At 36.6% G+C, this 24,685-nt stretch overlaps 1 protein-coding gene across 12 annotated transcripts in view; it reads left to right on the forward strand.

The window, feature by feature from the left end:
* Positions 1–24,685, forward strand: part of LOC140156783 (uncharacterized) — a 267,392-nt gene that overhangs the window by 94,212 nt on the left and 148,495 nt on the right. For all 12 annotated transcript variants that reach the window (XM_072179762.1, XM_072179760.1, XM_072179761.1 and 9 more), the window contains exons 2-3: positions 2,756–2,938; positions 19,809–19,921. In XM_072179762.1, coding sequence (XP_072035863.1) covers positions 2,756–2,938; positions 19,809–19,921 — 296 coding nt within the window. The remainder of the gene's footprint in view (positions 1–2,755; positions 2,939–19,808; positions 19,922–24,685) is intronic.

Raw genomic sequence — 24,685 nt, forward strand, 5'->3', positions numbered from 1 at the left:
ACACTTAAAACAGTTTCATCATGATCTTGAATAAAGTTAGTACCATGCAAATATTTTATTAAATATTGAACTGCATGATTATAATAAAAATGAATTCATTGAAAAATTAGCATTGTAATCAATCTGATGTTTTAGAAAAATGGATCACATTCCTGAACTTTGTTAAGGAAATTAGAATTGAACAGTTAATATTCCATTCATGTTAACGGACATTAGATGGTGTATAGCATAACTTGCTCTACATGACATGTCATGGAAGTCCTAATTGTAACAAGATTTAGTAATTCCTACCTAATCATGCCCACCCATTTTATCAATTTCCAAAAAGTTGTGATGTTTAAGTTCTAAATGACCAAATATGAAATCTATACTAAAAAAACCCCATTCCAACAAGCATAAACATAGTGGTTCTTGAGATAGTCCTGGAAAATATTATCAGCTGTGATCAATCTTTTAATAAGTTTCAATCTTTTGAACTTACAGATGCAGGCCTGTAAAGTCTTTGCAAATATCTAAGTGCATGTGGTTTATAGGAGGAAATTGACTTAATAGATGTCCTGAAGTTGCACTTTCCTTTCAAATTACAGCGAACTCACAAATCGAATCCAATGTGATTCTATAAGACAACCTGAAAACTTGTTTTGCAAAGGGGAAAGATTCCTTAGGGTAGATGATTTGGAGGAAGACGGATATGAGGGACTATGGCACTCAAAACAGGAATATTTTCCTGAAGATATTGTAGTGGAGGAAATGTGCAAATAAAATGGGGAGTGGTACCTAATTGTGGTCAAATGTAGAGGATATTAAGGATTCCTGAGTAATAGTTTTGGGGGTGGAAATACTTGGCATTTTATGTAAAAATATATTACCATGAATATGTGTACCCACAGATCTTGGAAAGATGTACCTAAGGCTATATCAGTATGTCACAATCCTGTTTTTCTTACTCAAATGCCTGTTTTATCCTTTTCCTTAAAAGTGAAAAGTCTGAGGCAATTTGTTTTATGAACTTTGCTTGGGTTATCAAATTTATATTTAAAACTTACAGACTTAACAGGTATTTAGTAAGTTTTTAAATGGGTTCGCCGTCAGACAAATTCAACAGATTTTGGAAACTAGAACAATGAGGAATGCAGGCATGAGGGTTTTGAATTCAGCTTTTTTGACTGCTCAAATTTGTGCCTTTTTGTTTATTTTCATCCCAATTTTCCGTAGTTTTTTGCCAGTCTCATGGTATTTTTCAGCTTTTTTGCACTACTTCAAGTTTTTTTTCAAGTAAAGCCAATCATGCTTGGGAATGAAAATGCATTTTTGACATTTGACTTTGGTCAAATTATTTACTTTATTAAGGGTAGGACATCATATTTGAGCATTTTGTATTTTCCCTAGCTCTGATGTGTGATACATGATTTAAGATGTGTAAGATTAAAATCTGATGCTCACTGGCTGCTTTACAGCATTCAACATGTTCAAGGGACATTGTGGCCCACAACTGAGCCAGTGTGGCCAGTTCTATAATCAGAGACAAATCCTGACAGGTGACATCAGAAGCAAACTAGTATTTTTAATTCAGTCTCTGATTATAGTTTGGCTCCAAACAAATTCCGCTGAAGACAACCATGGTTTTGAAGGCCTCATTGTATTGGTTGAATCACAAATTTGAGTATTATCTGGTTGAATCAAAGATGTTCTAAAAATGGACATATCAGGGATTCTACAGTGCACCTGTCATAACAAAAAACAGGAAAGTGTAATACTATTTGTGAGTGTAAATGAGAAATATAGGAACAAATTTAGCATGGTGTGTAAGAGGCAGGAACTTGGAAATAAACTTGTACTAGGGATTGTTGTAAACAAAATAATTGTGACTTGAAATGTACTATGCTAAATGGACTAGAAAATGAGTATTGAATTGCTTGCTAGAATATCAGGAGGCAAGAGCGGATGTTTTGTAGCAAATAAATCATATGAGTGTCATGATGATGTCAATAACATAGTTGACCTACATATCTGTGCAAAAAGAAGAAAGTAACATCCATGGATAGAGCCAATGAGCTGCAGTCCTCAGTGGCGTAGCCAAGACTTTTTCAGAGAGGAGGGGCAAGGCAACTTTTAGGGGGAGGGGGGTAAAATTGGACAAAATGTTCAAAAATGGGCAAAAAAGTACAAAGGCCTAAATATCTAAAATATGTGTTGTACTTCCATGATATCAGGGTGGGCAGCATCCTACAGGGGGACAAGACTTCTCAAGAGGGGGGGGGGCTCCAATGCCTTGTTTGCCAGTATAGGGTAAAGTCTTTGTTGGATTGTACAACTTCAAGAAGTCTTGTGGTTTTGCGAAGAGTTTCAAGTCCTCAAATAAAAAATCTTATTCCTAGGTACTCCTTTGCTAGTCTTTACAAGTATGTGGGGATATATGTGTGGAGAGATATGCGAAGAGTTCCAGGTGTACAAAGTCCTTGTTCTGACAGGTCCAAGTTACAGGTCCTCAAATAAAAAATCTTATTCCTTGTACTCCTTTCCCAGTCTTTACAGATATGTGGGTGTATGTGGGGGGGGGGGGGTTTAGAGGGGTATACAGGTGTGTGTATGTGTTTGTTAGCACCTAAACAAAAATGTACCATTGAAAAATAGCTTGATACTATTGACACCCAGTATTTTACTGAGGACATCCATGATTCCATCTACTCTATTACAAACAATGTTAAAATGCATGACTAATGATCTGTCAATTTTTGTGTTTCTTTTCTTCCAGCGCTCAATGATCTGCTTCCAGATTTCCAGAACTTCCTTGATGACTTATGCCAGATCAAACTTACCAGTGACTTAGAAGACAAAGCAAAAGACTACAGACAACGCATATCAGATTATATAGAACAGTTCTCATCACAGCCTGGGCAGGTCCCACCGCCATTACCAGAAACATCCACAAGTACTTGTAAGTGTAATCTCATTTTTCTTGCAGGGATAGGAGGGAGAAAGAAAGTGCCAAATTAAAGGGGGGAACAGATACCCCAAACTTCATTAGGTATCACCACAGACAGAGTATGTTTTTTATCGGTCACCGCTAACGTTTTAATTGTTATTTTTAATTCACCATTTCGGTAAATCCTATACGCCTTTGGCACTGAACCCCTGATGGCGCATCATTAGTGAGCACATCTTTACTGGGCAATTTGCACAAGGAAGTTGTGCACATCTATGACCCTGTTCACATTAGAAAATTTCTCCATTCGACGAAGATAAGTTAATCTTGATTAACTAATTAAGCATGCGTACACATTACGCTGAATGAAGATCGAACGAACACATTGCGCACACATTTCATGCAAATTAACGAAGCTCGAACAAAACTATAAACCCCGGCTATTATTAAAGCCGGCGAAGGTCACTTGTCACATGATCACTTTCCTTCGTCGAACGAAGCGACCGTACACATTACAAAATTAGCTTCGTCGAACGAAGTATTCCTTCGTCGAAACAACCTTTTTAGCTTTGGTGAACAAAGCAATTTTAATCTTCGTAGAAGGACGAAAAGTGCGTACACATAAGAAAAAAACGATTTTAATCTTCGTTCGAGGTTCGTCGAAAGAAGAAAATTTTCTAATGTGAACAGTGTCTATGACACATCATCAGGGACCCAATCGCAAAAGCTTTCGGGATTTACCGAAAACCGGGATCTAAGAGCCATTTTCAACTAGGGGAAATGTCACTTTGTCCAATCCCACTTGGCCCAGACCCCATCTTTGGTTAGTCCAATCTCACTTTATAGTCCATGTCCCATTTTGGCCATGTCTACCCACAGACTGCTTAATACATTTGGTAACATTTCCATCAGACTTTGTTTCTGAGTAATGTACAGTTTGAGATCATTTGGGCATTTTCAAATACATAGTTTAATATGTGATCTCAAATTCAAGTAATTAAGCCATTTTGCATTATGATTCCTTAACCCGTGGTTGCACACACTTCCTCTGTGTCTACCTACCCTCTACCCACACATGAATGTGCAGGATATGGCAGGGAAGGAAAGAAGAGCACATCATAGGAAACAATTTGAAGCCAAAAACAGAAGGGAAGAGTCAGGGATACTTTGATACAAAAATGGAGATTTTGCCAGGTTGGGCTGACCATTAATTCTGTTTTAACTCAAACTTGTCTGTTACCACACTAAGTAAGCCATCCATTCACAGATGTCCATCATTGAACTAATTAGTGACTCACACCAAAGACCAAGTTTAAAGTGCCATTCAAGGTTTTTCAACTCTCTTGATTAAGATGTAACATTTAACAATCCGATCTATCCAGGGCTTTACCCGTTGTTTTTTTTTGGTTTTTTTTGTGGGCTGGGGGTGGGAGAAGCGCAGACTTTCAAAATATGGATCTTTATGGGACAAAACTAGCTTAACTTTTAAACATTGCACCTAAACCCCCTCTAAAGGGATTTTTGGAGTCTTATCTCAATTCGCTCGAGAGTATGGCCCTTGTATGAATTTTTCTGCCAAAAGTTTGACCTTTTGGGGCACATTTGAATGTACATTCACAAAGATGTAGACCTTTTGGTAGCTTTGGGCTTTGCACCCCACCCCCAGGATACAGGCTAAGGTCTATTTGACTAATTTCAGCCCAGTTTTAAATGTCTTTTGAATGTCCCAATCCGGGGTCCCTATCCAAATATGCCAAGAATTGGTTTAGCAATTTTCCTGAAATCTAATATATGATAGTTGGCAAAGAATTTGACAGTCTATGTTTATGTAGCAAACTTGCGTGCAAAATGTTTTGTGGGAAATCGCTGCATCTCTTGGGACAATCTCTGTGTTGACCACATAAAGCTATTCCAGTTGAAATCCACTGTACCCCCAATGGAAGACATGACCTTAATCTGTCACACAGGGGGTGCAGATTTCAAATGGGGTCACCCATTCAGGTAACCCCATTTAAAATTCACACTCCTAATGTTGAAGATTAAGGTCATGTCTTCCATAGGGGTGTATGGATTTCAACTGGAATAGCCAATTGCAGCTCTTCTAATCACCGGGATATCAAACGATACGCCTGATTAGAATTTTGATGAACACGTCAAAGTTAGTCAATATACAGGTTAGATTGTCATAACTTTGCTCAAGAAGCTCCTCATTAAGTAAAGGGAAGGGGTACCACAGTTTGTTTGGGGTGACATACAAACAAAAGTATTATGCTGACAATTCTTCTGATCTAAAAATATAAGATCATGGCACTTTACAATTCCTTTTGCAATTACAAGGCTCTCCAATCATTTAGTACACCCGTTGTGAGCAAGGCTATCTTTGATATACATGTATAGGTTTCCCTTCTTTTATTTCAAATATATTTCAAAAAATGAAATTCTGCTAAAATGTCTTGCAAATTTGGTGATTTTTACTTCTCCAATAAAACTTCAGTACAACTTATGATTACCTCTGTTGACCATTACCATGATTACTGACCCATTGACCGCATATATCTCAATGGTTTGAATCATGCAAATTACACTTACAGACCAGCAAATGTACATCACTGTATTCAAGTTGGATAAAACTTACAAGTTTGATTTGGAAGGTAGGAATATCTGCAATTTGCCAGCGAAGTTACGTAATATTTCTATGTCAACAGGATCACTCGCTTGTGTAATGATAGTGCGATCCAGTAACCAAGAGAATTATGTAACCACTTCGATGCTGAATTGTAAAAGGATAAGGGATGTACTGGGGCCACCAAGCGGGGGGGTAAATTGTTCAAATCGTCCCGCTAACCTGCTACTAAAATGTGCAATTTTAATGCTAATGTGGACCAAACTGAGGACAATTGTGGCCTTAAACTGGGCCAAAAGAAATGCTGATTACAACTTTTGGTCAATTTTGTCCCGGTATTTCAAGCCAGGGGCAACGGTCGTATGCCCCAGAGAAAAATCAACAGGTAACAATACACAGATAACCTGTAATTTAATTCTTTAAAGATTTGATAACAACACCTTCCTCTTTACCTGCTTCAAATTTCCTCCTTACATTCTCACTTAATTGCTACCATCTTAAAGAAAATATCTTACACCTGTTTGCGTGAATTGTGGTTATAGTATTAATACAATTATGTTATATTGGTAGTTCAAGAAAGAGTTGGCGAGATTAATTTAGAGACTTGGATGTTTTAACATCTTTAAAAAGATTGTGAAATCGGTGTCCAAGTAACATTTAACTTAGATCTGGAGCTACAATCATAGAATTTAGTCTTGGGACAGTTTAGGATCGACCATGAACTAAAACCGATCCCCCTTCCCCCGTAACAATGTTGATCAGGGTCTTACCATCAGGCTCCGTGTTGGACTCTGCAACATTGATTGGTGGGGGAAGGGGAGGGATATAGCTTACAGGAGGGTTGAAGCTACACGTAGAACATTACTTGAAAAACGTCCATCAAAATGTACGTGACTGGGGATGGAATCAAGGAGCAAAATTGACCATGTGTCCCAACACAATAATTCTAAGAGTGTAGCTTTACTACACTGACTGCGACGCTGTCTATTGTGCAGATGGAGGCAGTGGCCATGTACGAAGTGAGCAAGGTGGAGGCATTGAGAAGCAGAAAGTGTGCACAAAGCATCAAATTTTGGCTTGGCAAGTTTTTGGCAATTATGTCTTGCAAATAGGCATGTCTTCAACATTAGAAAACTTATAAAAACCTATGTTTTGGTTCACAACACAAGTCGAGTAGACACTGATACCCAATCAAGACAAGTCTTCAAGCAAGTCATGTCCAACATAAGGAGAAGAAAATCTAGATTTCATTTAATGCACATAGTGAGTGTTTGTAGGCATATTTCCCTACAGTACCTTGCCCCCTATTTCTTCTGACAAGTTGTCATATATACTCCATGAGTAATCATATCCATCAGATAAGGATTTGATATAGTTCACAGAGATTTAATTTATCATCTTCTTACATTGTCCTGTCACATTGACACTAACATGGCTTTGTGTTGTGTGATATGTAACATGAACTCTGAGATATAATCTTGTCCGCAGGATGCACATCTTTCCATGTTAGTTTAGGGAATTAGTAATACATTTGTATTTTTTCCTTTAGAGTGCACTTTTTACCTTGACAAACCTATGAAACAAGAAGTAAATCAATGTTAAACCAAAAGTTGCTCCAGAATTAATTGTAAATGCAAACCGGCTATAGATGATTTGTTTGTTTCAAGCAGTTCAGTTAGCTCGTAGGTAAGGTGCTAGACCCTGGTGCAGGAGTCTCCGCAGTGTCATTTTCCAGGGATTGAGTTTTAATGCGAAAAGCGATTCGCACACGCGCCGCACGCCTGAAAATACCCGAGGTGCGATTTTCGCACACCTAAAAAAAAAATTTAAAAAAAAAAATTTTTTTTACAGTTTTTTATTTTTATTTAGAATGTCCCTGGAACTTAAAAATGTCCTGGAAATATTTTTAATTTTTTTTTTAAACTTGAAAAAAAATTACAAAAGATTTAAAAAATTATAAATTCATGTTCAAAATAGGCAAATTTATAATTGATGTTCATATTACAACCTATTTATGAAGTAAAGAACCATACAAAACAAATGCATTTTAAAATCATTCATAGATTATTATGTGAACATAATTTACAAATTTGCCTATTTTAAACAAGAATTTATAATTTTTTAAAATCTTTTTGTAATTTTTTTTTTTAAATTAAAAAAAAATTCCAGGGACATTCTAAAGTTCCAGGGACATTCTAGGGACATTCTAAATCCAAAAAAAAAAAAACTAATTAAAAAAAAAAATTACAAATGACACTAGCAATAAGTCCAAAGTCCAGGGACATCTATGCAGTATACACCATTCATTACCCCAGAGCTTTTACCATGGCCATTTAAAAAAAGTAGATGTATGTTGTCACAATTGCTAAGTTTTAGCTGAAAATGAAATCATAGTCATACACCAGTTTTGAAAAAAGCACACCTTGGTTTATTTAGGTGTGCGATTTGCAGCACACCTAAAAGCACACCTCGGGTTATCCAGGCGTGCGATTTACAGCACACCTGTCACATTGCAAAACTCAATGCCTGATTTTCTGATCTTGTAGAAAATTAAGGTGTTTTTAGTCTGGGGGGACACTTACATGACAGACATGCATCATGTGCCTCGGATAGACCCCTTTTTCAAACCGGCTTGTACCCAATGACCCCCTTTTTTGTGTTATGGTCCTACCTATTACCCAATGACCCCCTTGGAAAAAATTCATGTACTCAATGACCCCTTTTTTCTATTTCCTGCTATACCCAATGACCCCCTTTTAATTCCCAAATTTAGGTGGTATTTGTGTTCTCCTCCAGAAATAATGAGCTTTTTCACATTTCCAAGGTTGCCAAGTTGTTTTTACGCAGTTTGGCACTTATTTATGTGTACTTAATGATACTTTTTTGGCAAGTGTACTCAATGACTCCCATTTTACTTTTTGTTAACCCAATGACCATCCTTTTTCAAAGTTTCATACCGAATGACCCCATTTTTATTCAGGTTGTGTACTGAATGACCCCATGTTTTTGTAATTGTACATTTGACCTGAATGCCCCCTACTTTTAACATGGCCGAGGCACATCCCTGCCATTTCAGATAGGAGTGCCCCGGGTTTTAGGTTAAGATCCCTTAGGTGAAAAATCATCAATATTGCAGATAGGGTCAGACACAAAAGTAATAGCAAGTAACATGCTTCAGATTTGGATCATATATTTTACCTAACATTGTTCCAAAATTTTTTCCATTGAAACTTTTTTGATCAAATCAATCAATCAATCTTTATTTCATTCAAAAATACAACAATACAATAACAGCAAAACATACACATTTGAATGAGGAGATGCTCAGATTCATGATTATTATAATGCAATGACATTGAACATTACAAGAAGATGTAACAGTTAATCCATTGCATTTTCATTACTTAAACCAGGTATATAGTGATTTCCATGTCGGACAAGACTGTTGTTTGACTCAGCAAATTCAGATGGCCTTATTTAAATTGTCAATTCCTCTACTTTTACTAAAATAAAACATCAATAATACTTCTGCTGGGTCAAGTAAGCCAGGTACCATTCGGAGATTGATCTCTGTTTTGTCAAGCAATACAGAGTACTTGAAACGGTTACTTGTTGCATTGCTTGTTTTTGTTAAAGCTCAAATGTTACAAGATTATTAAAGAAAAGTGAGTAATTTCTCTGGCATAATCAGTTTTCATTCTTTTCATTTAGTCATCTTGCCCATTTATGATCTACAAATTGATGAAGATTTGATAGAAGTGAGACTAACAGGTGCTCGGATATGATGGGTTCAAATGTTGCAGAAAACAATCAAATACAAAAGAAATTGTATACTTCATTTCGGCATGTCTCAAAATCACTTTTAGCGACAAGCTTTTGATTTCTCTGGATCGCGTCATAAATGCAGAACACGTTTCAATGTTGAACTACCAGACAGAAGGAAATATGATTTATGTGATTTGTCATATTCTTGAACATTTGATTCATACATTGACATTACTCAAATGTGCTGAAAGACTTTGCCTTATAAGATTCTGTGTGTTAACCACAATAGTCGTGTTCACATTTTGAGTTACACCCATCGTAAACTTACACTAACATTGATAAGAATTCCACAAATATTTTCCCAACTCCTACCACATGTCTACACTTACATGTAGCCTACTCCTAGCACTAGGCCGACCAGTTCCGGCAAGCATTCACTTCTGGTCGGCGTAAACATCGTCTACCACTTCCGGTGTTTCTGTGACCATGCGATATGTAATTTCTTAGGTCCGACCAACAAAAGGTCAAACTTACACCGGGTGCCAGGCGTAGGAACATTCACATTGCAACTTACACTTGGCGGCGGTTACACCCAGCCCGCTACTCCTGACTTTTGTCAGGAGTAAATCGTTGGACGCACGCCTGGCGGAACTTATGCTGACCATCGTTCACACTGCCACTACTCCTGGCAGCACCTATTGCTACTCATAGTAACTTGCGCCGACCAAGTTCCGCCGGGCATATGTCCGACAATGTGAACACATATCAGTTTTCTTGTGCTAGCTCTTTGAAATGCCTGAGTACCACCATCCCAATCAATTGAAACCAAAATTAAACCATTGGATTTTTTGATTTTGACAGACTGAAGTGTAAAGTTTTGATCCAGGACTTCAATTTTTATGGGCACGCATACTTATGGTAGTAAATAAATAAGCTTTTTAGGAAAATGGGGATTGTTGCTTTAAACCAAACAGGACATCAGTAGTATGGGTATTTTTTTTTCAAAATCAGTCTATTTTGGTGCACATTGCAGGCCCACAGCCCCTTAGGTTAGCCTCAGCCCTTTAGTTTTGATAATTTCTGGACATGCTACCTTCACATGATTGATCTTTTGGCTTGTTCCACGCAAATGACTGAAACTTGAACTAATGTCCAGACACAGCTGTAGCCAGGGGGTGCGGGGGTATGACGCAACCCCCCAAATTTACAAAAGTCCCAAAATTTAATAATTGGCGAGCGTAGCGAACCAAAAAATCAGGTTTTTAAGCTTTTTTGGTCAAAAAAGGTCCAAATGTGGGGAAGAAAGTCCACTTTTCACAAAATTGCCTCCCCTTGGAAAAAAGTCCACTTTTTCAAAATCAGCACCCCCCCCCACAAAAAATCCTGGCTACGGGCCTATAGTCCAGAAGTTTTGATGATGGGATTGCTTTGGGTGTGTCTAATATTAACTTGGTTTAATGAGGAAATCAAAGGGTAGACCCTAGTTTAGATATGTGGTGCCCTGGTTTAATTACCTGTCATCTTAAATTGTTTGTCAACAATCAATAGCTGCATATATCTGTGCACCTGTATCTGATTTTGAAGTCACGCTATACTTGACGTACACAAGTGGGATTTCAAATTATAAACTTTTTTTATTAATCATTCTTCAAGAAATAGAAAATTATTAAGGAACAGTGGCAATGGTTGGATTTTGAAAGGGGAAAATAGAGCTGAAACTTTTCGTTAAAATAAAAAACACATTTTCTTATGCCGTATTGACAAATTAGCATATCATATACACTTCTCTAATTGTCTACTCCTAGGTTCCTAAGTCAAGTTTTCAGATTTTTTCCTCACAAATTTCAGGGTACTTGAAGAGAACTGAGTATAGTATCAATTAGTAACTCTATATGACTGAAATGGAGTTACGTCTTTGTGCCACTGAGCACTTTTGTGCCACTGAGCACTATGTGCATGCAAGACAGCTATTGACACCAGTCTTTGTTTAGTGCTGCTCTGAAGATGTAGATACAATCATTCATACAACAGCTGAACTAACAGAGATATATTTTTGTACTGCTGAGCTTTTGAATCATGTGTAAGAATATCTCTATTTTAATAATCAAATGAAAAGCAAATTGAAACTGCTACTGACTATCAGTTGTCAAGGAGCTGTCACATATTTGTATTATTCATTTATAATTTTGTTGAGCTATATTAGATTGGATTGGGAGGACAGGTTTCTAGTCTAGCAAGTAGCAACCCCCAGGAATTGTCAGGATGTGTCCATCTGGAGGATATTTTTGGCCGATAATAACACAATCAATTGTTGATCATAATGTCATCATTTTATCTTGGGACATATTACATTTGATATGGGACAGACACTGGACTGTAGCCATGTCCTAAATCAATAATATGTTGATCATAATGTCATCATTCTATCTAGGGACATATTACATTTGATATGGGACAGAGACTGGTCTCTGGCCATGTCCTAAACCAATAATATGTTGATCATAATGTCATCATTCTATCTTAGGACGTATATTTGATATGGGACAGAGACTGGTCTCTGGCCATGTCCTAAACCAATAATATGTTGATCATAATGTCATCATTCTATCTTAGGACGTATATTTGATATGGGACAGAGACTGGTCTCTGGCCATGTCCTAAACCAATAATATGTTGATCATAATGTCATCATTCTATCTAGGGACATATTACATTTGATATGGGACAGAGACTGGTCTCTGGCCATGTCCTAAACCAATAATATGTTGATCATAATGTCATCATTCTATCTTAGGACGTATATTTGATATGGGACAGAGACTGGTCTCTGGCCATGTCCTAAACCAATAATATGTTGATCATAATGTCATCATTCTATCTTAGGACGTATATTTGATATGGGACAGAGACTGGTCTCTGGCCATGTCCTAAACCAATAATATGTTGATCATAATGTCATCATTCTATCTTAGGACGTATATTTGATATGGGACAGAAACTGGTCTCTGGCCATGTCCTAAACCAATAATATGTTGATCATAATGTCATCATTCTATCTTAGGACGTATATTTGATATGGGACAGAGACTGGTCTCTGACCATTTCTTAGTCAATAATATGTTGATCATATGGTCTCTGGCCATGTCCTAAACCAATAATATGTTGATCATAATGTCATCATTCTATCTTAGGACGTATATTTGATATGGGACAGAGACTGGTCTCTGGCCATGTCCTAAACCAATAATATGTTGATCATAATGTCATCATTCTATCTTGGGACATAATTGTATTTGATATGCAATGATATGGGACAGAGACTGGTCTCTGACCACTGACCATGCCCTAAATCAGTTAAGTAAAAACAGAAATACTTTTTTAAATTGAAGGAATTACGTGGAGCTTAGGTATTAAATTTCAGTTTGTTTCTTTGTTTGTTTGTTTTATTTGTTAATCTGGTTACTCATTCATTGGATAATACAAGTAATCCTCTGTTCTTTCTTTCATGAAGCCCATGGGTGTCAGTGGTCGTGCCAAAGTAGTCAAAGAGCAGTGGCGTAGATTTCTTCTTGACATTGGGGGGATGGGGTTGGAAAAAAATTTTGGCGACATAATAAGTTTATTGTACAAATGCAAAGAAACCCACGTCAGGCATCAACATTGGGGGGATGATTGTATGGAGCTGACAGTGCACCAGTAAGAAGGGATCTTTCAGAACTGTGAACATACAAAATCAATGGTCTTTTTAGCTTTTATTGACTTTCTGGTTGAAAATTGCCTTGAAAAGCAAGAAATAGAGAAATGACCAATATATTGGTCTTTAAGAGTTAAAATTTTCAAAATCAAATTCTTTTAGTGCTCTTCTTTGGTTATTATTCAGGTTTCCTTTGGACCAGCAATGTACAAAAACGGGGGCCTTTCCAGGGGAGCATACCTGTATGTATGGTAATTTGTGTTAAGTGCCCCATACCGTCTTAGAAAGGCAACACATTATGGTCAAATTGTCTCCAATCGGGTCATCTGGAATAAGAGTCTGATATGACACATAAGATACAAAGCAGATATACAGGTGCTTCCTTACTCGTTAAGTGTAGCAGCAATTACTTCCTATTAATTAACATCACTACTGCTCCAATTGTCCTTAATAGCCATAGGTTTATGAGGTGAAGGAGTAGCAATGAACTGTTTCACCTGCTATGGGGATTGTGGGACATAAATATCTAAATATCAGGAATGTGTCTCACCTGAATCTTCGTTCAGGCCCTTGAAAAGAGGCAAATTGACCCTAACCGAACTAAGTCTCACTAAAGCTCACTATTAAAACCACTGCTCGTACATGCATTGCATGTGATGCGATGACGCAATCAGCCTAATATATACCCAGGGAATTGTTGCCCGAGGCAGCGTAACCTCCATGGCTACAGGTCGGTGATCTTCTGCGTGGCATGCAAGGGGCCCGAGGTTCAAGTCCCAGGGTACCAAGTAACTTCTTTCTTCATCTTCTCTCCTTTTTTGTTTCTTCTTTCCCTTCCGATAGCAAAAAAAACCACAGCTGTCTGTTAGGGTTAATGCATATAAATACTCATCTTGTAGACAGCATCTCAAAACAGGACTGGAAAAGGGTTTTTTTCTTAGGAGGGCAAGCCAACTTTCACACAAAATACAAAACCTCCCAATATTCCTCGTAGATATTGGTTTTTTTATCTTGGGGAAGAAATAATTCCCTCCAAAATGGCAAAGGAATAGAGCTTCAGGGCTTATTTCTATCTAATTCTTTCTGGGTTTTAAAAAGTAACCAAATAAAAAATATATATATATACTAAGTTGAGCATGTTGAGATGTTAAGAGGAAATTTTACTTGTTTGCTATTTTTGTACAAAATTGTAATTTTAGATATAAGCTGGAAAAAAAAGTTTGACCATATGATTCAGAAGATCTACAATTGGATTAGAGTGTTCTTTCCTTCACATACAAATATTAATTTACCAAAATAAATTGTAAGTTAAAGTAACAATAAGCCTGAGCTTTGGATCAGGATGGAGCTAGATCCCTCAGCTCAGACAGTAGATCAAAGTGATGGTCCAGTGGTAAATTTGACGAGTGTCATCTGTATTGTCTAAGATGTATAGAATTAACCCTCATGCGGATGTTGAGTGCAGATGATAAGTTTTCAAATTTTCTTTAAAAATTCAAAATTTCAGAATTGTACATTTTCATGACCATATTTGGAATCAGCATGAAAAATGCATTAAAATGTGTACAAACAAGCCTATATTGGTTCAGTGGTTCTTGAGATAGCTCCTGATATTTTAAGAAAATATCTCAAAACTAGGACTTAATGTTGAAGCCTATGGCTAGCATGCAATGTTTTAAGGCATGTATAGGGTGTTGCCCTGAAGAGACAACTAAACATAGGCTGCCAGGTACAGGGTGTGTAAAAAACAGGAAAGCATAGACTTAATACGACAAGAGTTATGTAAACAGTTAATTCAATCTTTTGAAAATATGGAATGAGCTTAATCATAATATTATTTTGGAAGATTTTAATTTCATGTGAATTACCAGTATATATCTGGGGGGGAATACAAATTAATGCACTGATGGTCCATAAAGGTAGACTAGTTATGGTAAATGGTTGCCACTTACAAAAAACTGACTTAACTGGTTAACCCTAACACCACACTTGCTTTTTGGCGAGGGGAAGAAAAGAAAGGAGGAAGAAAGAAAGAACCATGGCCCAATGGGGTGCCAGGTACATAACAAGGGATAGCGAGCCACAGGGGTGTACCTTGGCCGGCCAAGCTTTCCATACCCATGTGTGCACACATAATGTATCTTCTCCCATTTCAATGTACTCCGTCTCGTTAATTCCCTTATATTGAACCACCCTGTATAACCTTGTACAACAGGTCCCTGGTTGAAAGATTCTATTTTGATATAATATCTTGTCTTGCACTGTCCTTCCTGTTCATTCTAAATTTGAACAATATGCTTGTATAATTGTACACCCGGAACATGCTACCGGAGTTTGTGCTGGATTTAAAGGAATCTTTATCGCTTCAAGTGTCCGATGCTTCAAGTGTCCAATTTCACAATGACTTTGAAATTTGATAAAGTTACAACTAATAAATTAATAAGTTACAACTTTCATGATGGAAAATTGATTTTAAGATTTAGCCAACAGAAGTTTTTAGTTCCTTTTGTAATTTATTGTTTGGACAACTTAAAATTATTTATCTCAGGAACCCAGTAGCAGCACCAGAATTTCTTTCTGAGAGGCAATGGGGGGGGGGGCAAAGTGACATTTTGCCTAAAAATTGTCATTTTTGCCCAAAATATGGCAATATTTGCCTAAAATCATGAATTTCTGTGATTTTTTTCCTGACTAAGGGGACAAAGAAACCTTAGGGACAAATTATTTTTAACTGAATATTCAGTCAAATAATTGGAATTTTCAATCTTTTTAATCAATTAAAAGGAGTGATAGTTAGGACAAATCTTTTCCCAATTCAATAGTCAATCGAAAGGATTGATTTTCATTGTTTTTCATTCTTTACCCTTGGACAGAGAACTTAAAAAGCACCAGGACGCAACATTTTGCTTGCATGTTGGTAATCAAACACGACAACCAATTTATTTCACTTTGATCAGACCCTCACCCGTACCTATGAACTCAGCCGTGTTATAAAAGATATTCTCAAAATTGAGTGATTGCCCCAACCCAAAACCCTAGCGGCACAATGGCCAGAGTCGCAAAAAGAGAATTTAAATTAGATCGGAAATTTTGAGATGCCAGTGGGCACCGACTATCCACTTTATCGCAACGCCATGCCGCAATAAATTTTTCCATACGACAACACGTGATCAAAAACTTGCCGCAGGTGGCCATCACCCAGAGCTTAAATTCCAGGCGTTGGACCCAAAACCCCTGTTTGATCATTAACACACAAAATCATGGCTGGAACATTAACAATAAATAAAGGTACTATACAAGGGTGAATACAGGTCAACTGCTCCCAGACGTCGTAGCCCAAGACTCAACAGGCGTGGGACCTGAAGTTACAATGGATAAGTTGTTAATTATTAATGTTACATTTTATAATATGTGCATATATATCATTATCAATAAATCAGAGATAAATCAAAACCCCATCTTTTGTCACTTGTACGAAGCATTCTGTCGTTTATACATGAAGACATGCTCTATTATAACTTTGATGACACCTGTACCTGCATGTAAGGCTTTGATATTGATGCACCACTGCCATCAATGAATATTTGAACTAAAATACTGTATCTTTGCAGATCTGTGATTTTCCTATAAAATACTAATGAAAATTTGGTATTAATAAGCACTTATTTAAAACATATGTTGAAAACATATTCACGTACTGTGCATCTCTGAAGATATAAAATATTTTTCTTGTGCAGCGTTAATCTGGAAGGTGAATTCAATTTTAATTCACATGCACACATTTTCCATTTATGATGAGCAATTAAAGCTCTCCCTTCATAACTAATTATTTTCAAGGACAATTATACTTCTAAATTTGACACATGTACTTAATTTACTGCTACACATACATGTAATTAACTTTCTTACATAGCTTCCCCTACATGCCCGCAAAGGGAGTGGCGGGGGGGAAAGAAAATTATTTAGATGTTGTCATGTCCGATTTCCAATCAACAGTGAAAAATACCAACGAAACACACCCAAGCCCGCGAAAGGCGACGATACCCATTGGTCCGGTCAAGTAAACAAACACGCTGCCATAACAATTGACCTCTGACCCAGAGAACAAAACATGGGATCGATTAATATTTTCTCAGCCAGGTTAAATTGAGTTTAACTTGTTGCACATCGTTAAACTTTATTTCCCAACTGAAGTTCAGGACAAATCCTTTCCAATTGAAAAAAGATTGAAATCTTGTTTCAAACATATGTAACACATGCCATGTGGCAGTACATTAGAAGTAACACTTGGTTTGATGGTGAATTGTATCTACAAAACGAGTAAGAGTGAATCAAAAAATCTGTTTCACTCTATTTAGATTGATTTCTGTCATCAACCATTAAAAGTTTCAAATATTCAAAAATTTCAATCAGCCAATTTAAGAGCGTTTTGTATACAATTAGAAATACTCAACAGACCAAGGAGATATGAAGTAAAGAGACACAGAAGTCTTTTAACACTTGTCTCAAACTTGGCCAAATTTTAGAAGGAAGTTTTGATAAGGTCATTCGCCCTTATGACAACACTAGTCATCTTTGCTAATTTCTTAATCGGGTTATATTTAGTAAGTTACAAACTGATGATATATCCTCATTGGATTACTAAAATAAAACTTAAACGAAGAAAAAAGACAAAAGTATCCTATCCATTAGATTATTGAGTTTTTATTGTTATCATCATTTGACATAATTGATGAACATTATCACATCAAATCAACAATATGATATCTAAATTTTCCAATGGCAAGAAATTCTATAATATAATAGCAGTGGTGACAAATGAATATGTCTAAAATTACAAGCTGAGAGTAGATTGTATTCCAATGCAGGAAATCATAACCAAATGTTGTTAGTTGGTCATAAGTTATTGGAACTTTTTTTTATAGTACATAAGTCTTCAATATCATTGAAATTGAAAAGTTAGTGTGGGTTGACCTAAGTCTTGTCTTTTGAAATTATCAGGTGTGCTACAAATCACACTCATCAAGACATTTAGGTGTGCTGTAGGCATGTGATTTAAATCACCCTTCTTTGGATGTTTAGGAGTGCTTAAATTCACTGGAGGAAAGCGTGATTGTGGTATTCGTGGGTCATAATTGCATTTTTTTCGGTGCAATTGCATTTTTCAAGAAAAAATTTCAAAATGACCGCTCCTTGTCGCAGCTTCCCCCATAGCATCGTTTTTCAAAATATGGATTACTGATATGTGTTGTTCACAGAAAAAAAAACCAATGGGCCACTCACCAGAAAGGAAGCAAAGGCTTCATGTATTACTGCTGAAATAATAGGGTGTTACTCCAATTTCAGATTACGAGATCATCTTCAAATCTACAAATGTGAATGCTTTATAGTCTGAGGCCGAGGGAAGCATTGACCAGCTCCTTGTCATGGCATCGCTTTTTCAAAATATTGGGTATTAGGCAAAAAAAATATTGTTGTGTTGCTCTCAAGTGGGAAAATGGGAAAGTTGGGTCGGATGGTCGGATTTCTTTTTTTTTCTTTTTTTTTTAAACCTTCAGTTTTTAAAAATTTCCTCAAATATTAAATAATGCTTCTTCAATTTGTCAATTTTGACTTCTGGATACCTGTTAGACATCAATTAAAGACTAGTCTTTCAATAAAATATTAATTTTAAGTGAAAAACATTAATTTTTTGACCAAATCTGTAAAAATCATCATTCAAAAAAATATATAAAATTGCGACCCCGATTTGTCAGGATTTAGGGTCGGACGGTTGAGCGCAACACAACAACATTTTTTTTGGCCTTATGTTATTTGTGGGAAAATAGACCTAACAGAAAGGCTACATTTAAAGTCTATTACATATGGTGTTATGCTCCAATTTCAGATTATGAGATCATCTTCAAATGTCAAAAACTTAATTGATCACTGTGATATCCGTCGGAAGTAAAAGTCAAAATATTTTACAAATAGATTTTGTTTGTGAAACTAGCAATGATTAGAGTGAATCACACTTATGAGTTCATAATGTGTTTTAATCATGCTACTACCTATCAATATAATTTAGTCATTCAGTAAGACAGTCATAATGTGAGGTTTTATGACAAATATTTGTAATAATTGCACTTCCTGTGATATAAAATATTGTTTTAGATTAAATTTTTTTTTTTAAAGTGAGCAAATTTTAATATGGCTGCCATCCTTGCCCCAAATCTAAACATCAAACTGACTTTGTAGCCTTAAATCTAACGATAATCTTCACCCAAAAACCTAACCCTAATCCTAAGATCATTGGGTAGTGGACGGTAACTTAAGTCTTTGTGCCTCATTGTTTCACTGGCCTGTTGAGGACACCTCAAAAAAAGTACAGAAATAACACCCTTATTGAGGAATCATTTTCAGTGAGTTAAAGGAGTATTTCGTGATCCTAGCATCCTCTTTTTATGACATTTTTAGAAGACATCCACGAAAAAAAGCTTTTTCCAAAAATTTCAGTTGATTCCGATTTTGCGTTTGCGAGTAATGCATGATTATGTGTATTACACTGCTCCATAGACAATGTGTTGTAATTTCGTTCTGGTATACCAGAACGAAATTCAAATTTCACGATATCTTTGCTAAACAAATTAATCTGCAAGAAATTTTGTGTACATAAACATTATGTAACCAGAGGTTTCCAGTGATATAAAAATCTCAACTTTTTTTGAGAGAAGTGGGGGGATGATGCTGTGGATCACGAAATGCCCTTTTAACATTGATAATGCAGAAAAATAATGAAGATGTTCTTTTGTTCTTTTCAGTTCAACTAGATCCCGATGTTAACTTAGAGGATTTGTTAGCAAAGGAGAGAGATAAATCAAGACTAAATTTTGCCTCTAGTACACTACCTACACTCAACGGACACACCACTCATGTAAGTATACAACACTTGTACCCACCACCACCACATTACTGCATCCCCTTCTTAGTGGGAACTAAGGCACCACATCAAATTTGGTTTTATAGCGCTATGGGTGCCCGGTTAGGTACCAGTCACCCATTCAGGTAGAAGACAAGGTTGCAATTTTGGCACACAAAAAAGGTGATAAAAGTGGTTTTCCAACTAAAGTGCTGGATGCATGCCTGACACGGTGTCTATTTTATAGGCCTATTGGTCTAACACCATGCATCCAACACTTTACTTAGAAAACCACTTTTATCACCCATTCAGGTAACCCCATTTGAAATCCACACTCCCAGTGTGGACAATTAAGGCCATGTCTTCCATAGGGGATGTATGGATTTCAACTGGAATAGCCCATTTCTGGAGCTGACTCCAGTGAAAGTGTAAAGTTAAGCTTTGATTTTCTTTTTTTCATGATAATTTACATTGTAGGTGAAGGTAACCCTTCATTGCGTAGAACTTGGTAAACCAATTTCACAAGAAAGTGTCGTAGTACTTTTGGCAAATATACCACACATATCACTCCAATCAGATAAAGGATCTTCCTATTGAGGAAATTCAGTAATTATACACTGCGCATCAGTTTGGCAGCAAAACGAGTCTGGTAGCAAAATATTGGCTGAATACAGCAATCATTTCTAGTCTAGTCTTCTAGGTTTTCGTGCAATAATTACTGTTAGGTTTAAGGTAGTCTAGCAGCTGTTTGCTAGATTCAGAAGTTGTCAAAAAGTAACTTGACAAACGGAATGTGGTATCAATATAGGCTAATCAATTAGCGTGCCAATTTTCAAATGAATAAGGAAATGTCTTTCAATGGGTCAGGGGATACTTTTAATAATTAAAGGAAAAAGATTGATTTGTCATTTTCACCAAAATAACTGGAATGATGAGTTGTCTTTTCTGAAGATAGTAGAGGTTATTATTATTGGTCAAGTTGAGTTAAAATGAAAATATTGATTGTGGTATGGGTAGATTTATGAATGATGGACTTGGAATTCTTGGTTGTATGATATTTGCTGAAGCATTGTGGAAATATAATGATTGCACCAAAGTATTTGGTTATCTTGTGTCTTTCATCTTATGAAAATAACGTTTTCTGTACATTAACATATATTGCAAGTAACTTGGTGTAGATTATTCATACAGTAGTTCAAAACATTATTTTGTAAATTAAATCTCATACTGGAACTAAAATTTGCAACTCGCTTTGCTACGTTGCATCCGAAACATTACAAAAAGTATATTTTAAATGCACACAAAAATTTGCATAATACCAAATTTGCAAAATTGAACTTGAGCCAATGAAAGTGTAGCATCTTTTAATACACAATAAAGTTCATATTTGTATGAAAATTTCAGTAAATTTGAAACTGAGCCAATGTTTGAATTCCCTATAGTTATGCAATCAGTATGATCATGTTAGATCTAATACAGAAGTTGCCAAACCATATCATTTGTGAGGATGTCAATATAGCAGGAGCCAAGGTTGTTCAACTTTTAAGGAAATCACTCTGCAAAGAGCTATGTGAAAAGAGCACCCAATCTGACTCAATTTGAGTGCATTATGTCAGGAAACTGTCTAAAATCACCCATTTGAATGGTCATAATGATGTACTTAGCCCAGGGACTCCAGACCACCAGCCTTAATATTGGGCTACTATATCCTAGGGTTTCATATCAGTATTGTTAGAGAATGTGCCAAGTGAATAAGCATGTGATTGAGAGTGATAAAACTTAGATGGGTCCTCATTAGAAGCATCAATCCATCTTCAAAGTGAAGAAGGGAAGACAGTTGGCCTGAATTGCCAGAAAGTGACTGAAAAACCAACAAAAGTAGCTCATTTTGCCAAAAGATTGGAGTGAAGCCCCTTTGTTTGATCTTATCACATTTGGATGTTTGTCACTGAAATTGTGTATGTATTTTATTGTATAGGCCCTATGCAAATGCAGAAGCAGCCTATCATATACCCTGGAAGATCCAGGGTCGATGCTTTTAGAATCATGTCAGATAATATTTATGTGGCTCCATTTTGCTTTAAAATAACATAAATACCACTTCACCCTTAGAGAAACACCCTTTTGCCTTTAGAGGTTATGTTTACTGGAAAAAGTCACACATCTCCATTTAGGTCTACCTTCTTGGTTTGTTTAGCTGCAGTCTATGGCCCTCATGGACTTCATGAGAGCAAGTAGTACGAGGCCAACCCGAAGGGCTGGACCGAGCGTGAATTGGTTGTTGAACATGTTGAAGCAACCTTTCTGAATAGTATACAAATAAAACAGCCCAAAGTAATGCTAGGTTTTTTTGGCTTCCATATATATAAAACATTCTGACAATGTGTGAGCAAATGGTTGATGGGAGGTAATACGAGGTATTCATAACCTCATTAATAAACGCGATGTGTGCGATCCAATTACATTTAGTTATTTGTGAAAACGCGAACGCAAATCGAGGTCATTAATAACTCACAATTGACCGCAAAATGCGTAATTGTTCCAATGGCGCACACAATTGACCGGCGTTATGTGTTGTTGTCGTCAAACAAACTGGCGCGCGCTGGCCAGCCGTGTTTGGATTGCGCGCTACCATATTTGCACAGATTGTGATACGCACTTTTGTTATTGGTCGTCCTGTTTTAGCCTGATCGATTTTTGGAAAGGGAAGATGTAAAGATCATCTATTTTTATAAACTTTTGAGCAAAATTTTGTGTTATTTTGTAAGGTGAAGAGATTAAAGTGACGGTTATGAATGAGGTTAATAACTTTGCATCGGTAATATATAGTGGAATTGTGAAAAATCTAAACATTTTGCTTTGGACCTCGGATATTCCTCGGTTCCAAAGGCAAAATGTTTAGATTTTTCACAATTCCCTCCATATAATGCGCAGTTATTAACCTCTAAGTGGTCTAGGTGAAACAGGGTAAACTCATTGTCAACCATCAACCATGCACCTTTTGAGGTGGTTAATGGTAATGGGGGGGAGGCAATACGTGGCAACATTCCCAGTTGAAACAGTGCAGGTGACAATTTAGTGGGTACGAACCTGACCCGTGGACCATAAGCAGCTTGAAGGTCACATGAAGGTGCTTCCGTACTTCACCACTATTTATGTGCGGGGAGTGAATAATTACCTGCCTTTTGCAGAGCAGTAGAAACGACCAAGTTGACGTTACACACATCAAAAATGCATGAGGGAATAAAAGCACAGTGATAGGCAGTTTTCAGTATAAACATGTTGAATGATTACATGTTTTAGCAATGTTCATATGTAAGTTCATGTGCTGGTGATAAACAATTTCCAACATAACATCATAGGACTTCTTCCCGGGACTTCTTCTTATGAAGATGCATGTCACATATCGGAAATTCAAGGTTAACTGAATTTGTTGTGCTGAAAGTCGGTTTAAAATTTGGGAAAAATACAACGGTTCCTACATCTTAACCTTCTGAGTTGTACAAATATAACATTTTGCACATCTTAACCAGGGCCCGTAATTTTATTCTTGTAGGAAATCCATTCATTTACCGAGGCTTTCTTTTGAGGTAATATATCAAGTTCATTTCAGGTTCAGATACAACATACAAGTGCTGATGTAATGTGTGTACAATAGATACAATCTGAGGTACCAGCCACTTCTTAGAACTGCCTTGTACACCTCGGATTAGGTTTGAGTCTACTAACTTAAACTCACACACAGCAGTACATACATGATGCATCAAATAGGCCTTCCTACTTGTACTTTTTCAGAGCTGATCATTGTGAGCTGACAGGGCCAAAAACAGATTATACCCAAAGATTGCCAATTCAAAATTGCCCGCTATGTTATCCACCATATTGGTTGGTTTGTTGCTCATAGAGGGCAAATGTGTACCATATTTTATCAGTTAAAGCCTGAAATTGAATGATATTTGGTATAGTTAAGCTTGTCACCTGAACATGTGACATTGAACAGAAGTCCAGTTTCAAGGTCAAGGAAATAATATTTAGAAAAGAAGTGGTATGACACATGACATTGAACAGCGGTGCAGTTTCAAGGTCATTAAGGAAAGAACATTTTGTAATGTCAATATCGTTTGACCCACTAATATTAGATGTAGGATTTGTTATAAAAAAGAAGTATTTTATGAGTCAGTGTCTTAGCTAGCCACCCATCTGAGTGTCATTTTGGATGGGCAGTTTACTCCTGGGATGGGCAAGATTAATGTTTTTGACAGATGCTAAATAAAAATAAATGCTTGAAGTTCAGTGAACTCAAAACAAAACCAAATCCCTAGAAGATGCAGAGATCTGGTTTATGTTTTTCAGGATCAAATTTTGGACAGGCAGTTTTGGTGAAAATGACAGGCACTTGCAGACATGCCAACTAGTACGGTTTCACCGTATTTTGTACGGTAAAACGTGAAAAATACGGTGGTACGGTCAACCCCCCAAAAATACGGTATTCCAGAATTTTGACCAAAATAATAAAATGTTGTGTCTTAAAAAGATAAACAGCTGCAAGATTAGTCTACCGACTGAATTACTGGTATCATTTGACCACTTTCTTGGTCTGTTAAAGTGGTTGCCTACATCGTTATTCTCGACTTTCCATGATGCATGCACATTAAAAATTATTATTTTTAAATAGACCTACAAGATGCTTTCCGAAATAATTTTCTTCTGACTTGCAGATTTTTCATGCACATTATTATTTTTTTTTAACCACCTATGTCTTCTGAAGGTATTTAGTTA

The sequence above is a fragment of the Amphiura filiformis genome, chromosome 7 (genome assembly GCF_039555335.1).
Source record: "Amphiura filiformis chromosome 7, Afil_fr2py, whole genome shotgun sequence".
Classification (NCBI taxonomy): Eukaryota; Metazoa; Echinodermata; class Ophiuroidea; order Amphilepidida; family Amphiuridae; genus Amphiura; species Amphiura filiformis.